Source organism: Chiloscyllium plagiosum, chromosome 1 (assembly GCF_004010195.1).
Source record: "Chiloscyllium plagiosum isolate BGI_BamShark_2017 chromosome 1, ASM401019v2, whole genome shotgun sequence".
Lineage (NCBI taxonomy): Eukaryota > Metazoa > Chordata > Chondrichthyes > Orectolobiformes > Hemiscylliidae > Chiloscyllium > Chiloscyllium plagiosum.
The window spans coordinates 59,265,706-59,282,797 of record NC_057710.1 but is presented as its reverse complement, the minus strand read 5'-3'; the positions used below and the strand labels follow the sequence as shown (position 1 = coordinate 59,282,797).

The following is a 17,092-nucleotide window of genomic DNA, read 5'->3' as shown; positions in this document are numbered from 1 at the left end:
GAACTAGAGGGCATAGGTTTAGGGTGAGAGGGGAAAGATATAAAAGAGACCTCAGGGGCAGCTTGTTCACGCAGAGGGTGGTACGTGTATGGAATGAGCTGCCAGAGAAAGTGGTGGTACAATTGCAACATTTAAGAGGCATTTGGATGGGTATATGAATAGGAAGTGTTTGGAGGGATGTGGGCCGGGTGCTGGCAGGTGGAACTAGATTGGGTTGGGATATCTGGTCGTCATGGACGGGTTGGACCGAAGGGTCTGTTTCCATGCTGTACATCTCTATGACTCTATGACTGTGACTCTATTAAATGACTTAGGGCAATCGGTTAGCCTGCGCCTGTGTCTTCATAGAATCAGTGAGACCCTTCAGTGCGGAAGCAGGCACATATTGACCCTTTGAAAGCATCCTACCCACCTATCCCTGTTTTTCTCACAGCTTACCCATCTAGCCTGCACATCCCTGGACACTGTAGGTAATTTTGCATGGCCAGTCTACCTAACCTACACATCTTTGGACTATGGGAGGAAACCAGAGGAAACTCACGCAGACACAGGGAGAATGTGCAAATTCCACACAGACTGTCACTCAAGAGTGGAATCAAACACAGCTCCCTGACGCTGTGAGGCCGCAGTGCTGACCACTGAGCCACCATGCCACCCTATGTAGGGAATAGATGGAGAGAACCATCTCAGGTGAATATGGAGAAATTCACTGAAAAGAAACACCTGTGACCTCGTCAGCTGAGTAAGAAACAAAACAGTGAAAACGAGAGATACTTCACTGGGATTGATTGTTTGTCAAGATAGTTGTTGAGGGGGAAAGGGATAAATCTTTACATCTGATATTTGCCTGTGACCTCGTCAGCTGAGTAAGAAACAAAACAGTGAAAACGAGAGATACTTCACTGGGATTGATTGTTTGTCAAGATAGTTGTTGAGGGGGGAAAGGGATAAATCTTTACATCTGATATTTGTAAATACACTATTTGATATAGTTCTCACATAGTATAAAATTGATGTTAGTTAAAAAGAATGTTGGCAGCCTTGTGTGAATCCATTCAGTGGCTGATGACCTTGGTAACCAAAAAACAAAACTTATTGTTTATCAAGCCAGCTTTCAGTTGGCCAGTATTACCATCAGCTGAGATAATTACATGGATAATACCCTAACCCCAGGAGTAATCTCATGAATCTTTGCTGTATCTTCTGTCCTGCAAGTATACTCTTCCTTAAATATAATGACCAAAACAGCATACACTATTCTAGATACTGTCCCCCCAAAGACCTGCACAACTGTAGCAAGATTTCTTTATTCCTGTATTCCAAGCCCCTTGTAATAAATGTCAACATGCTTTTTGCCTTCCCAATTCTTTGCTGTATTCCTAAATGGGGCTTTGTGCCACAGTGGGAGTGTCTCTATTGCTGGGATAGAAGATCAAAATTCTATGGTATGGAATTGTGCACTAACATGTCCAAATAGATCCGGTATCATTGTACATGTTGATCTCTCTTTGAACATCAACATTTATCAATTTAATACATTTAAAAAATGTTCTACTCTATTTTTATGACAAAAGTGAATTACCTCCCACTTTGCCACATCATCTACTTTCTTTGTCCCACTTGCTTTGCAACCTCTCTGCATCCTCCACAGAGCTTATCTATTCACCTTGCTTTATACAGAGTCATAGAATCATAGAGTTGTACAGCATGGAAACAGACCCTTTGATCCAATCAGATGCCTTTTAAAAGTTGTAACTATACCAGCCTCCACCATTTCCTCTGGCAGCCAAATCCACCCCTTCGGTCCATTTAAATCTTTCCCCTCTCATCTTAAACCTATGCCCACTAGTTTTGGTTTCCTCTGTCCTGAAAAAAAGACTTTGGCTATTCACTCTGTACATGTGCCTCATGATTTTATAAACTTCTATCAGGTCACCCCTCAGCCTCTGATGCTACAGGGAAAATAACCCCAGCCTATTTAGCTCTTTGTGTAACTTAAAATCTCCAAACTAGCAACATCCTTGTAAACCTTTTCTGAATCCTTTCAAGTTTCACAATATTCTTCTTAGATCAGAATTGCACGCAGTATTCCAATAGTGGTCAAACCAAAGTCTTGTACAGCTGCAACATGACCTCCCAAATCCTATACTCAATGTACTGACCAATAAAGGCAAGCATAATGAAAGCCTTCTTCACTATCCTGTCTACCTGGGACTCCCCTTTCAATGAGCTATGAACCTGCACTCCAAGGTTTGTTTGTTCAGCAACACTCCCCAGACCTTACCATTAAGTGTATAAGTCCTATCCTGATTTGCCTTTCCAAAATGCAGCACCTTAAGTTTATCTAAATTAAACTCCATCTGCCACTCCTTGGCCCATTGGTCCAACTGATGGAGGTCCTGTTGTATTCTGAGGTAACCTTCATTGCTGTCCACCACACCTCCAATTTTGGTGTCATTTGCAGACTTACTAGCCATGCCTCCTATGTTCACATTAAAGTCACTTATATAAATGACAAAAAGCAGTGGACCCAGTACTGATCCTTATGGTCCACCGCTAGTCACAGGCCTCCAGTCTGACAAGCAACCCTTCACCATTAGCAAATCTAGATACATTTCTCTCTGTATCTTCACCTAAATTATAAATAGCTCAGACCCAGCTATGATCCTCGTCATAAGAAACCAATGTGAAAATGCCACTCACTCCTTCTTGTCTACTAACATATCCTCTTTCAAATCCATGTCACCATAATTAATCATGGCATATGAAGGGTGAGATGGGCTGAATGGCCTCCTTCTGCTCCTATATCTTATGATCTTATGAAGGTGACCTCATTTGTCACTTTAGTGGTCCTGATTAGCTATCCAACATTAATGGGCTGGTAGCTATCACCTCAGAAACTAGCACAGTCAAAATGAGATAGAGGTGATAGACTGGCATATTTGTTGGTAGCGGGAAAGTCTCTATACGTCCACATCCACAAGGGTCTATTTTGGAATAGAAAATCAGCCCATTGTATCTATTATGTAATGAAGTTGCTGAGTGGGTCACAACATTTCATTTTAAAATGCTTTCTAAACTTCGAGGGTAGGCCCTGTCTATAGAGACATCCTGTTTAAACCTCCCAATATATATCACTTGTTATCTTACAGGAAATATTAACATTTCTCTGTTACGTGCCAGAGGTTCAAAAACAAAGGCTAATCCTGCATGATTATCTGTAACTCATGTTGTTCCAAATCCTGCCATTCAGATGGCTCTGTAGTAGTAGTTCAGTCCTTCCAACAACTGCCTGAAATATTGACCTGTTGAAATATGAGTGAGTGATGTTCACTGCTGACCTCAGACAAAGCTGCCCAGAGATCAATTGGTTTTTAGAATGTACAAGGCCTACAACCTCTAAAGGTTATTCTGAGGGAATACAAACTATCCTTGTGAAATTAGATTTTTACGGCCAGCCAGGTTACTCTGTAATCATAATTTAGTATGCTTTTAAACTCTCAGCTACTCCACATCGTTATTGCATCACAGAGAGTGATGCAAAGATTCACAGCAATGGCTCCAGGAAATGGGAATTTGGTTATGCGGAGAAGTTGGGATTGTTTTCTTTGGAGAAAAGAATATTGGGGGAGATTTGAAACTTTTAAAATCACATTGGGTCTGCATAGAGTCAATAGGGACTAGCTATTCCCATTAGGTGCAATGATCAAAAACCATTGGTTAAAAAACAAGGAATCACAATATAAGGAATTTTTTTTCACACTTTGAGTCGTTAAGATCTGCTGGGGATTATGGCAGAGGCATAGTCAATCTTGGTGTTCAAGAAGGGATTGGATCATGCTTACAAAAGGAAGAATGTGCAGGGCTATGAGAGGGAAAGCAGGTAGAGGGACTCAGTAGATTTTTTTCTTAAACTGTCAGCACAGATATGATGGGCTGAATGGCATCCTTCTAATAGACTCAATTTTTACAAAAAGAGATCCTTCAGCCTATCATGTCTGCACTGGTCATCAAACATTAATCTATTCTGAGCTCTTATCATTCTCTGCCTGAACAAGATTGAATGTTTTCATAAGTTTTCCAGGTGAATTTTGAATAGTGTGATATTCAAAACCAATCAATGATTTAATCAATCCATGGGTATTGAATGTCCAATCCAATATTTCATCAATATTCCATAGCAACAGGGTCTCACTGTCAGTAATTTCTGGATTTTTGTAATTAACAGTGAATGCATGGATATACATGCATAGAACATAGAATATTACACCCTTCGGCCCCCGGTGTTGCGCCGCCCTGTCATACTAATCTGAAGCCCATCCCACCTACACTATTCCATGTACGTCCATATGCCTGACCAATGACGACTTAAATGCATTTAAACTTGGTGAATCGACTACCGTTGCAGGCAAAGCATTCCATACCCTTACTACTCTCTGAGTAAAGAAACTACCTCTGACATCTGTCTTATACCTACCCCTCCACTTTAAAGTTGTGTCCCCTCATGTTTGCCGTTCCCATACTTGGAAAAAAGGCTCTCCCTGTCCACCCTATCTAACCCTCTGATTATCTTATATGTCTCTATTAAGTCACCTCTCAACCTTCTTCTCTCTAACGAGAACAGCCTCAAGGCCCTCAGCCTTTCCTTGTAAGACATTCCTTCCATACCAGGCAACATCCTAGTAAATCTGCTCTGCATCCTTTCCAAAGCTTCCACATCTGTGGACCCAACACCGACCCTTGCGGTTCGCTGCTAGTAACTGGACACCAAGATGAACATGTTCCATCAACTACAACCCTCTGTTTTCTTTCAGCAAGCCAATTACTGATCCAAACTGCTATGTCTCCCACAATCCCATTCCTCCACATTTTGTATAATAGCCTACTGTGGGGAACCTTATCGAACGCCTTGCTGAAATCTATATACACCACATCAACCGGGTTACTCTCATCTACCTGTTTGGTCACTTTGTCAAAAAACTCAATAAGATTCGTTAGGCGCAACCTAACCTTCACAAAACCGTGCTGACTATCCCTGATCAGATTATTCTTTTCTAGATGGTTATAAATCCTATCTCTTCTAACCTTTTCCAACACATTACCAACAACTGAAGTGAAACTCACTGGTCTGTAATTACCAGGGTTGTCTCTACTACCCTTTTTGAAGAAGGGAACCACATTTGCTATCCTCCAACACTGTCGAAAAATATTTATTTAGTGCTTCCCCTATCTCCTCTGACTCCACACACAACTTCCCACTATTATCCTTGACTGGCCCTAATTTAACACTCATCATTCTTTTATTCCTGACATACCTATGGAAAGCCTCAGGGTTAACCCTGATCCTATCCGCCAACAACTTCTCATGCCTCCTCCTGGCTCTTCTGACCTCTCTTTTTAGGTCTTTCCTGACTTCCTTGTAACCTTCAAGCACCCTGAGTTTTCACATTTTGTCCTAACATAAGCCTACTACTTCTTCTTGACCAGGGATTTCACTTCCTTCGTAAACCACGGCTCATGGGTTCTATGTCTTCCTCTCTGCCTGACAGGTACGTACTTATCTAGGACACACAGGAGCTTTTCCTTGAATAAGCTCCACATTTTTAATGTGCTCATCCCCTGCAGTTTCCTTCCCCATTCTACGCTTCCTAAATCTTTCCTAATTGCATCGTAATTTCCCTTCCCCCAGCTGTAACTCTTGCTTGGTGCAGTACACCCATCCCTTTCTACCACTAAAGTAAACCTGACAGAGTTGTGATCGCTGTCTCCAAAGTGCTCACCTACTTCCAAATCTAACACCTGGCCAGGTTCGTTACCCAGTACTAAATCTAAAGTGGCTTTGCCCCTTGTAGGCCTGTCTACATACTGTGTCAGGAAGCCCTCCTGCACACACTGGACAAAAACCAACTCATCTAAAGTACTTGTACTGTCGTGATCCCAGTCAATATTTGGATAGTTGAAGTCCCCCATGACAACTACACTGCCTCTCTCACTCCTATTGAGAATCATCTTTGCTATCAATGATGAGCACTGACAGTTTCCAACTGTCACAATGATCATTATTTTAAAGTAATGGGATTTGTGCTTTACATGTCAATCAAGGTTTTAGCATCATATTCATGCCAGATCAACTCCCAATTTACTAATTTCCTTCCCCTGTCCTTTAATAACAGCTTTTGCTTAATTTTCTTTCCTGTTGGGAGTTTCATGCCCAGTTTTAAACTTAAGGCTTTGAAACAAAGAATAGTCATTGAAACCATTCAGGGAAGAGAATGTGGGGAGTTAAACAAGCAGATATGTTTAAAATGAGCAGCTAAAAGTGAAATCTTAATCAAACAAGAAATAATTTGAATGCTGCAAGGTTATTTAACACATTTATATACTTATGCCCATACCTCTGATCATTTTTATTCACAAAACAAATCATTAAAACAACTCAGAAACAGAAGAACTGATCGTTATCACCTCGCTGTTCGTCGGAATTTGCTGAGAGTTTGACTGCCGCGGTTCTCACATCAGAACAAGCGACTACACTTGTACAACACTTGATTGGTTGCAAGGCGCTTTGGAACACTTTGGTCACGAAAGGAGCTTTATAAACCGAAAGAAAAGGACTGCAGAAGCTGGATATCGAAATTAAAATCAGAAAGTGCTGAAGAAGTCTTAGTATTCGAAACATTAACTTTCTCTCTGCACAGATACTGCCAGGCCTGCTGAGTTCCTTCAGCACTTGCTATTTGTCATTTTATAAGATGCAAATCTTTCACTTGCGCTCTCTGATCTACACTGGTTTCTGGTTCCTGAACTCTTCCAATCTAGCATTCTCCTGCTGGCCTTCAAATCCCTTCCTGGACTCCCCCCTTTAGTCTAATGTACCCCTGCACTACACCAAGTCGTGAAAAGGCGCTCAGTCTTTACATTCATTGTGCAAAATGCAATTCCAGATGCGGCACAAACATTGGTAGGTATTGCTGTCTCTGGATCTGTTTAACATTGCGGCTACCAATCTGTTCTGGTTCACTGCGAGATACGAGTGTCCACTTGTCTTGTACTCCCCCGAAGCTGCAATGTAAATGCGGCAACCAGGTTTTTTAAAAAAACTTGTCAAGCCGCCTCCAAATCTTTTCTTTCCGGGAAAGAAAGCGATGTTGTCCGCAGCCAATAGCGATTGGCATTTTGGCCGACCAATAACTCGAGGGGCCGCTGGTTTCTAAGTCCTTAAATGGAGAGCAGACTGCGAGAGGGGGAAGGAATGACCAAGCGGTGAGGCGGGTGGTGATTGACACAGATTGTATCCAATTCACGGCCGAAGGGCCCGGGAGACGTTCGGAAATGGAACGTCGATGGTGGATTCGAAGCCAATCAGAGGGAGCAAGAGGCGGGGCCAGGGGCTGAGCCAAGTTCAATCAGCAGTAGCAGCACCTGAGCAAACAGCAACAAAGTAACCCGGAAAATAACCACGCAGAAAATGCTCAGCTTAGGCTCGGGAGGTGGCAAAACGGCGAAGCCCTCATTTGTGTCTTATGTTTCACCAGAGGTCAGTCTTCTATGTCCTTTTGCGGTATTTGAAATTAATTTTAAAAACCAGAAGGAGGAATTCTGCGGCTGAATCTCATGCTGCTGAAGGCTGGGGGGGGGGACCTGCCGACAGGGCGCGGTGGCTGTTTCTTCCTTTAGCAACAGTTTAAACTATGTCTGACGGCCTGGCATGAGAACGCTTCCAGCTTTGCAGTGCTCACTGTCTTTTTAAATTTGGGTCAGGAAGAGCAATGAATATGCCAGTATGGTGTAGTACATGCAGTTGTTCTGACATGATCGCACTACGCATGGTCTCTGTTACCTCGTTTCCAATGAGTTACTTAACATTTTTCTCTGATCCAGGTTATTATTATATTGCGGGGCAGTTGCAGTCTCGATTTCACCGGAAAGCAGCAGTGAAGTCTCAGAGGGGTTTTTAGTGGGTCAACTTTTTCATGGAATAAAATAGAACATTTATTCAGGCTTATACTTTCATTTTGGTGAAGCCAGCACCTCTTAAGAGTGTACCTTGGAAAATTCTTAAAAATCTGCATCTGTGGTTATACACAGTGCAAACTATTTTTACCCAAATGTACATGAACCGTGCCTTTATTTAAGAAGTGTCTCGCTTTGTTCAAATATTTTAGTCTTTTTTAAAACTGTGGTGTTCATGACTTGTGCAGTTTGAGATTAATGAAGAATATAGGATGTTGTCTGTCTGTGTCCCTCAATAAATTATATAGAATACAATGGTTAGGTATCACCACAAATGTAAGGCACTTGCCTCATTCAATTACTCTGTGAACTTAGCCTCTGGATCGAGTTACTTATGGATTCCTGTATGTTCAATATTATCTATCAGTGGACAATTTAAACAAGTTGCTGTTGATGACAGCAAGCTTGCCCTGTCTTTGTCAACATTACTTCCTTGTTGTTTGTTCACAAGATGTGGGTGTTGCTGTTATTGCCCATCCCTAATTCCTTTGGTGGTGAGATACCTTTTTTGAGCTGTTGCAGTTTGTAATGTATCTTGGAATCATAGGATCCTGACAGTTTGGAAACAGGCCATCAAGTCCACACTGACCCTCCAATGAGTATCTCACTCAGACCCATTCCCCTGCCCTATTACTTTACGTTTCCCCTGACTAATGCATCTAACCTACATATCCCTGGACACAACAATTTAGCTTGGCCAATTCACCTAACCCCCACATCTTTGGATTGTGGGAGGAAACTGGAGCACCTGGAGGAAACCCACACAGACATGGGGTGAACGTGCACACTCCACACAGACAGTCGCCTGAGGTCCGAATCGAATCCAGGTCCCTGGCGCTGTGAAGCAGCAATGCTAACCACTGAGATACCATGCTGCCCCACAGTAAGTATACCCATAGAACTATTAGGAATGGAGATCCAGTGACAGCGAAGAAATGATGATATAGTTCTAGGTTAGGATAGAGTGAGTTTTGAACGGGAACTTGCAGATAGTGTTCCCACATCTTCAAAGTGATAAGAGTCTGCAGCATCCGGGAAGGCATTGAGCACCTCAAGACTTGCCATCTGAGAAAAAGCAGCACGAGGTCAATCTGCCACACCAATGCCCCATCCACCCCTTCCCATGACCATCTTCTGCCCCAAGTGTTACAAAGCCTGCGGAGACTGCATGGTGTGTACAGCCACTATGGAGCCCTGAGTGGAAGAGAGTCATCTTTGTTTTCGAGGGACTGCTGATGATATTCCCATGTCTTCTAGGTGGTAGAGTTGTGGGATTTGGAAGATGCAGTTGAAGGAACCTTTGTGAGGAGTTGTGCATCTGGCTGCTTTGCAGTCCAAAGTGACACCAACAGTATGAGTTCGGTTCTCACACTGGCTGAGGTTACCATGAAGGATTCTTCTTCACAACCTCTTCCCTTGACTGAAGTGCAGTGACCCTCCGATTAATTCACTATCTGTTTGTCTGTCTCTCTCTCTCTCTGATAAGAGTAGGATTGTGGCAACTTTTCTGTACATGTACCAGTTGCCACACTGGTCAAGCGAGTGACTGTGTTTTAAAGGTGATGATGAAAGATCATGATTTGGAGGTGCTGGTGTTTTACTGGGGTGGGCCATGTTAAAAATCTCACATCAGGTTATAGTTCAACAGATTTATTTGGAAGCACTAGCTTTTGAAGCACTGTTCCTTCATCAGGTGGTTGTGGAGTATAAGATCATAAGACACAGAATTTATAGCAAAAGGGTTACAGTGTCATTGAGCTGTAATGATATATTAAACAAATTCAGATTAAGACTTTCATCCTTTAAAATGGGAAATGCTAGTTCCAATTTTTTAATATGTAAATCCCAGAACTTCTTTTCAGATACATTCTCAAAATAACAACACATGCCATCTCCGTTCAGGCAATACCTTAAAGTGTGAGGTTAAAGTCAGTCTGTCTGTCTCAATGTTGAGTGACACTGGTTCTGTTTCTAAAGTGGGCCTTCAAATCTTGCATGGATTTGTGCAGTTTTTGAGCAAAATAAAATGTAATTCTGCAAATACAAATTCCCCCCCCATAAATATGTGTGCTTTTGCAGGAGATACTGAGTGTGTGCATGTGGATGTGTGTATAAGCTTGGTCAGGTATGTGAGAGAGTGTGATGGGCTATAAGCGTGTGTGTTCCCCATCGGTACCGGCCCCGCCCGTCGGCCCCCGCTTGGCTGCGTTGAGTTGTTGCATGTCGCGACGCCCGCCTTGGCGGGATGTCACCCAAAGGTCGACGCCGAATGTCCGGGATGGTGAAGTGTTCCCCAACTGGGAGGGAACACTCCTTCCTGGTGATTGTTGCACGGTCTCCATTCATCTGTTGCTGTAGCGTCTGCTCGGTCTCGCCAATGTACCATGCCTCTCAGCATCCTTGCCTGCATGTACGAGATAGACAACGTGACTTGGCCATTCTTTCTAAGCTCTAGAAGTGGTGCATCTAGAAACTGTGTTCCAGAAGTCTTTGCTGTGTGTGGTGTCCTCAGACATTCATGCAGAAGAGAAAATTAGTGGGAAAGCTGCTTGTCGCCTTGTAGTATTTATGACTTGTCCAGGTCATAAATATAACCATCAATATTTTTTGGAGGTGCTGGTGTTGGACTGGGGTAGACAAAGTTTAAAAATCAACTAGGTGGAAGTGAGGACTCCAGATACTGGAGATCAGGGTTGAGAGTATGTTGCTGGAAAAGCACAGTGGGTCAGACAGCATCCGAGGAGCACGAAAATCAACATTTTCCTGATCTTCATCAGGAATGAGGCCTCGAAAGCTAGTGCTCCCAAATAAACTTGTTGGACTATAACCTGGTGTTTTTTTTTAAAAAATGATAACCATCAAGGTGTTGATAGTTGGGGATTCGGTAATGCTAATGAATATGTAATGACTAGACTCTCTTGTTGGCGATGGTCATTGCATGGCAGTTGTGTATTGTTTGTTACTTGCCATTTGTCAACCAAACCTGAGTATTGTCCAGGTCTTGCTGCATTTGGACATGGACTACAGGAAAGATGTTGTGACACTTGAAAGGTTTTAGCAAAAGTTTACTGATGTTGCCAGGGTTGGAAGTTTTGAGATATAGGGCGAGGCTGCATAGGCTGCAGCTATTTTCCCTGGAGAGTCGGCTGAGGGTGACCTTTATTGAGGGGTACTGGTGGGGTGAACAGTCAAGGTAGTTTCCCCCCAAGGTGTGAGGTGAAAGATATAAGACATCTAAAGGGGCAACTTCTTCTCATGGAGGATGGTGTGTGTATGAAATGAGCTGCCAGAGGAAGTGGTGAGGCTGGTACAATTAAACATTTAGAAGGCATCTGGATTGGTATAAGAATAGGAAGGGTTTAGAGGGATATGGGCCAAATGTAGGCAAATGGGACTACATGAATTTAGGATATCTGGTCAGCATGGATAAGCTGGACTGCAGGGTCTGTTTGTGTTGTAGGTCTCGACAACTGTTTCAGTATCTAAGGAGTTTTCATTGTGCAAAGTTAAGCATCAATCATTAGCAAACATCCCCACCTGAAGGAAGGTTATTGAAGCAGCTGAGATAGTTAGGCTAGGATATTACTGTGAGGAACCTAGTGAGATTATGGCATTATTTCAAATTGCAAGGCTCAAAATCCTGTTTTTAATTTCTTGCTACATTGTTTAAGGTTTTCAACCAAGTGACATAAAGATGGAAATTAATTAATTAAATCACAGATGTATATCTGGTATGTAAATACTTCAGCCTGTATGATCCATGTGGCTTTGAAGATCGATGGAAAAGTTTAGGACTTGTGTCCCTTTTTTATTTAAAAGAAGCTTTTTGAGGAGATCTGATTGAGGTGTTAAAATAACGAGTGATCTAGGGAGAAACTAGATTCTTTTGATTTAGATTAGATTCCCTACACTGTGGAAACAGGCCCTTCCGCCCAACCAGTCCACACTGACCCTCCGAAGAGTAACCCACCCAGAACCATTTCCCTCCAAATGATGCACCCATCACTGGGCAATTTAGCATGGCCAATTCACCTGGCCTGCACATCTTTTGGACTGTAGGAGGAAATCTAAACACCTGGAGGAAACCCACGCAGACACTGGGAGAATGTGCAAACTCCACACAGTCACCCGAGGCTGGAATCGAACCTGAGACCCTGGTGCTGTGAGGCAGCAGTGCTAGCCATCGTGCAACCCCTTGTTCCAAATTCTTTCACGAAAAGGATTTGGAACAAGGCACAGATTTTTAAGTAACTAATAAAATAAATACCTACAGTTGCTGGAAAAGCTCAGTAGGTCTCGCAGCATCTGTGAAGGGAAATCGAAGTTAGCATCCAATGATCTTTCCTCTGAACTGGTGGTAGCTAGGAAAATGTCGGCTTATGTGCAGAAGAAAGGATGAAGAACGGGGTAAGGAGTAAACGATAGGTAGGGATAGAGCCCAAAGAGAAGAACAATTGGACAAAGGAGTCAATGATCTGGCGGGGAGGGTGAATAGCTGTTAATAGACTGTTAGTGGCTAACAATAGATAATGTACAATGGCAGACTTTGATAACCAGGCCTGGTGTGTGTGGTAGGGGGCTAGGACATTGGGCAGTTAGTTATAAAATTTATTGAAGTCTGGAGGCTGGGGTGTCACCATGGAGAAAATAAGGTGTTGTTCTTCCAGCTTGTGCTGAGCTTTGCTGGATTATTGCCGTAAACTGGACACAGATGTTGGCTTCAGAGAAATGTGTTGTTAAAATGTACAATTTGGTTTTAATGTAGAAAATAGCCAAAAGCACTGTGGGGGTGGGAGCCACGTCTTCACAGGATGAAGAAAGGGACGAAACCAAGATGATGAAGAGGGATAAAATGATTGGAGTGGAAAGTGAGCATTTGAGATATGGAAATTGGGGAGGCAATTTTGCAGCATGAAGGAGAAGAGTTGAAGGCTCTGCATCAACAACAGACAAAAGCCTTTAGCTGCTTCAATGTTATGAAGCCTCTGCTGTTGAACCCCACCCCTCCAAACGCAACAAGGACGGAACTGCCCTGGTCCTGACCTTCCACCCCACCAATTTCTGGACAAAGTGCATCATCCTTTGCCTACAGTCAGACCCCACCACCAGAGATATATTTCCTTCCCCACCCCTATCACTATTCCTTCACGACTCCCTCAAACCCTCAGCTCCATCCAAGGCCCCAAAGGATCCTTCCACATCTGGTAGAGATTTCCCTGCACATCCAAACACCTGATCTACTGTGTCTGTTGCTCTCTGTGTGATCTCCTCTACATTGGGGAGACCGGATGTCAACTGACCGGATGTCAACTTACAGAATGTCCCAGAGAACATCTCTGGGACGCATGCACCAAACACCCCCACCACACTTTGGCCAACCACTCCAACTCTCCCTCCCACTCCATCAAGGACATGCAACTCCTGCGTCACCTCCACTGCCAAATCCAAGCCACCGATGTTTAGACACATCTAACCCTCCAACTTGGCACTGCCCTCTTGAACTGTCCTACCTGTTCATCTTCCTTCCCCCTATTCAGTCTATCCTCCCGGCTGATCTATTACCATCACCTCCCACCTGCATCTAACTATCACGTTTTGTGGCTACCTCCCCTGCCCACCCACCCCCAATTTTTAATGAAGAGCTTATGCCCTAAAAGTCGACTCTGCTGCTCCTCAGATGCTGCCTGACCTGCTGTGCTTTTCCAGCATCATGCTTTTCAACAACCTCTAATCCTGTCAGGAGGTTATTTTTGATCTGTCCTTGACTCTCATTTAAACTTTTCCAGACAACTGTATTTATGTCTTGACTAACTATATAGTTAAAAAAAAAACTCTTTAAATTCCTAAGTTAATGTTGGTGGAAATTAGGTAAGCATTTTAACATTTTGTTTTTTTTTGCCTTTTAGCACACTTTCCTTCAGTTGAAATGTTTCAATGTTGGCACCACTTTAAGTCTGACACCTTGCAGCTTTCCTCCATTTTCTTTTGACAAACTGTAATCTGAGTTTTGGATGGACCAGCATATATTGCCCATCCATAGTTGCTCCTTCAAGTGGTTGTAAACTGCCACCATGAACCAGTGCAGTTCATTTGGTGCAGGTACAGCTGCAGTAGTCTTTGGGAGGCAGTATTTGGAGTTGTCTCCAAAGTAATTTCAGAGCAATTACCAATGGATGCTTTTCATTATTCACCAGCACTAATTTTAAACAGGCTATGCATGAATATTTCTTTCTTGATCTCCATGAGTTACCGTTTTGAGGCTTCATGCTGAAACATGTTCCATGTTGCATGTGGTCAAAGTACTGATCTCGCACGTTTGGACTATTTAAGTATGTTATGCCCACATCTTAGATAAGATCGTTGATATATAACACAGATAATATTGCGCCTTTCCAAAAGTTGTTGAACTTTTCAGTCCTCATAATGAACACAGGAAGTATTATGATGAAATGGCTTTATTTTACTGAAGCAATTTACAATTTTGTAGAACCTTTTTCATGGTTTGCAAAACAAATTTAACACAAAGCATGACATCTTGTAAAAACATGCAATATATCTTAAAAATTGAATTGTGAGGGAGAATGGCTCATTGGGCCTGCTGAGTAGAATGAGTGAGCCTGTGGAAGTCAAACAGTTGCATTTAATATTTTCTTTCCTGTGATGCTGAGTGTGATGGAATAGTGCAACTTGTGGTATGACCAGTAAATGAGTAGCTATTATTTTCTATCTAACGTTTTTCAAATAATTCATTTTACTGCTGTATGCAGGAATATGTATTTTGGCTCCTCAAGTCTGCTCCACTCTGGCAAAGTGGAAAATTGCCTGCATTTGTCTATCCATAAAGAGGAAGCATCCAACTTGGCCAATTACCTAATTATCAGTCAACTGCCCATCAGCAAAGTGATGAATGGGTCATCAACAGCATTATCAAGTGGCACTTACTCATCAATAACCTGCTCACTGACACTCAATTTGAGTTCCATCAGAACCACTCAGCTCCTGAACACATTACAACCTTGGTCAAAACACTGGGGGTGCAGTGAGAAGAAACTAAACTTGAGGGAGGTGAGCATGACTGCTCTTGACCTTAAGGTAGCATTTGACAGTGTCCCATCTAGTAAAACAGAAGGGAATCTGAGAAAACTCTCCATTAGTTGGAGTCCTACCTGTCACAAAGGAAAATTGTCGTTTGCAGTTCAGTCATCTCCGCTCCAGGGGTTCCTTGCGATAGCTAACCCACCAATGTTAGCTGTTTCATCAGTGACCTTTTGTCCATCAGAAGAGGTTACGTTTGCTCACAATTGCACGGCATTCAATGAAATTTGTGGCAACTCCTACTGAAGCTGTCAAAATCAAAATATAGTAAGACCTGGATAATATCCAGTTTTGGGCTGATGAGTAACAATTAACATTCACACCACAAGTGCCAGGAAATGACCAAATTCAAAGAGAATCCAGCCATTACCTTTTTGACATGCAATGGTGTGGAGAGGGGTAGACAAGGTGAGGACTACCAGGCAGGCAGATACTGAGCTAGATTGACTAGAGCTGATAGATTCAGTCCTTGCTTTACTATTGATCGAGTCCAGTAAGTATCTCTGACACAAAGGAAATGTTAAATGCAACTCGCCTACACTTAACTTGTAAATGACTTGTGTATTATATTCAAATTTAACAATACCTAAACACACAGTGCATAATATAATTAATTAAATAAACAAAACTCCAAAGAAATAGCTTGAGTAGGCTGTCCCTCAAACCCACCCCACCATTCAACTAAAATGATGGCTGATCTGTCCCAGGCCTCAAATCCTCTTTAGTGTCAGCTCCACAGTCTTTAAATCTCTGGTTCTTATTGTTTTTAAAAAAAATCTGTCTCCCTACCTCTACCAGATATTTGCCTTTCATTCAACTTGTCTATAGCCCCTTGCAGATTCCTTAAATCTTCCTTACAACATGAACCCTGTCCCACCCAAAGTTGGATCCATGACATTCTGCCCCTTCCTCCAAGTCAGGAATATAATAAATAATTGGGGCCCTCTTACTGATCCCTGTGGAACTCTAATAGTTTTGTTACAATTTGGGACAAATACCATTATCCTACCTTCTGTGTGTAAACTGTTCTAGTACCCCGATACCATGAGCTATTATCTCATGCAGTAGGATTTTCCTGTGGCACCTTATTAAATGCCACTTGGAAATTGAAATACACTACATCTGTCTGTCCCCCTTACAATTCCTGCTTGTTACATCCTCCAAGAAGTCCTGCAAAATTCCCTTTCATTAAAACCACATTGACTCTGTTAAGCTTTTCGAAATGAGCTCCCTTTTTTCCTTAATTGGCTTTGACATTTTCCCAATCGTAGATATTAGGTTAACTGGTCTATAGTTTTCTGTTTTTGTCTCCCTCCATTCTTTAGCAGGGCCGTTATATTAGCAATTTCCCAATCAAAGAAGGCAGCTCAGCACCACTCAAGGGCAGCTAGGGGTCAGCAATAAGTGTTGGCTAGCCAGCAACACCCATGTTCCATGAGTGAATTAAAATAAAATTGCAACCCTCCTGAAATTCAGTGGGCTTTGGAATATTTTGATGTGTCTACTGTCTCTGCAGCCAATTCCTTCTAAATTCTTGGGTGCAGGCTGTGAGATCCTGAGTACTTGTCTGTCTCTTAATACCATTAGGTGACCTGTACCGTACACAGTACAGACTCTAGATATTTCATGACTACTGTAAATAACTAAACCATGTTGTGAAGGAGCCAGTGTCAGACTGGGATGGACAAAGTTAAAATTCGCACAACACCAGGTTGCAGTCTGACAGGTTTACCTGGAAGCACTGGCTTTCGGAGCACTGCTTCTTCATGCGGTAGCTGTGGAGCCGGACCATGAAATTCATAATTCTATAACCTTTTGCTATAAATTCTGTCTTATGATCCTGCCCCACTACTTACCTGATGAAGGAGCAGCGCTTTGAAAGCTAGTACTTCCAAATAAACCTGTTGGACTAAACCTGATGTTGTGATTTTTAACTAAACCATGACGTTACTATATTTGTATTCCATTTTTGTTGCAATAAATT

General features: G+C 42.5%; 1 protein-coding gene across 2 annotated transcripts in view; it reads left to right on the top strand.

Annotated features, from left to right (window-relative positions):
* The first annotated feature begins 7,240 nt into the window (after positions 1-7,240).
* The window catches only part of mtmr12 (myotubularin related protein 12), an 84,073-nt gene continuing 74,221 nt past the window's right edge, over positions 7,241-17,092 (top strand). For both annotated transcript variants that reach the window (XM_043687449.1, XM_043687445.1), the window contains exon 1: positions 7,241-7,537. In XM_043687449.1, the coding sequence (XP_043543384.1) occupies positions 7,469-7,537 (69 nt within the window). In that variant the 5' untranslated portion in view covers positions 7,241-7,468. The remainder of the gene's footprint in view (positions 7,538-17,092) is intronic.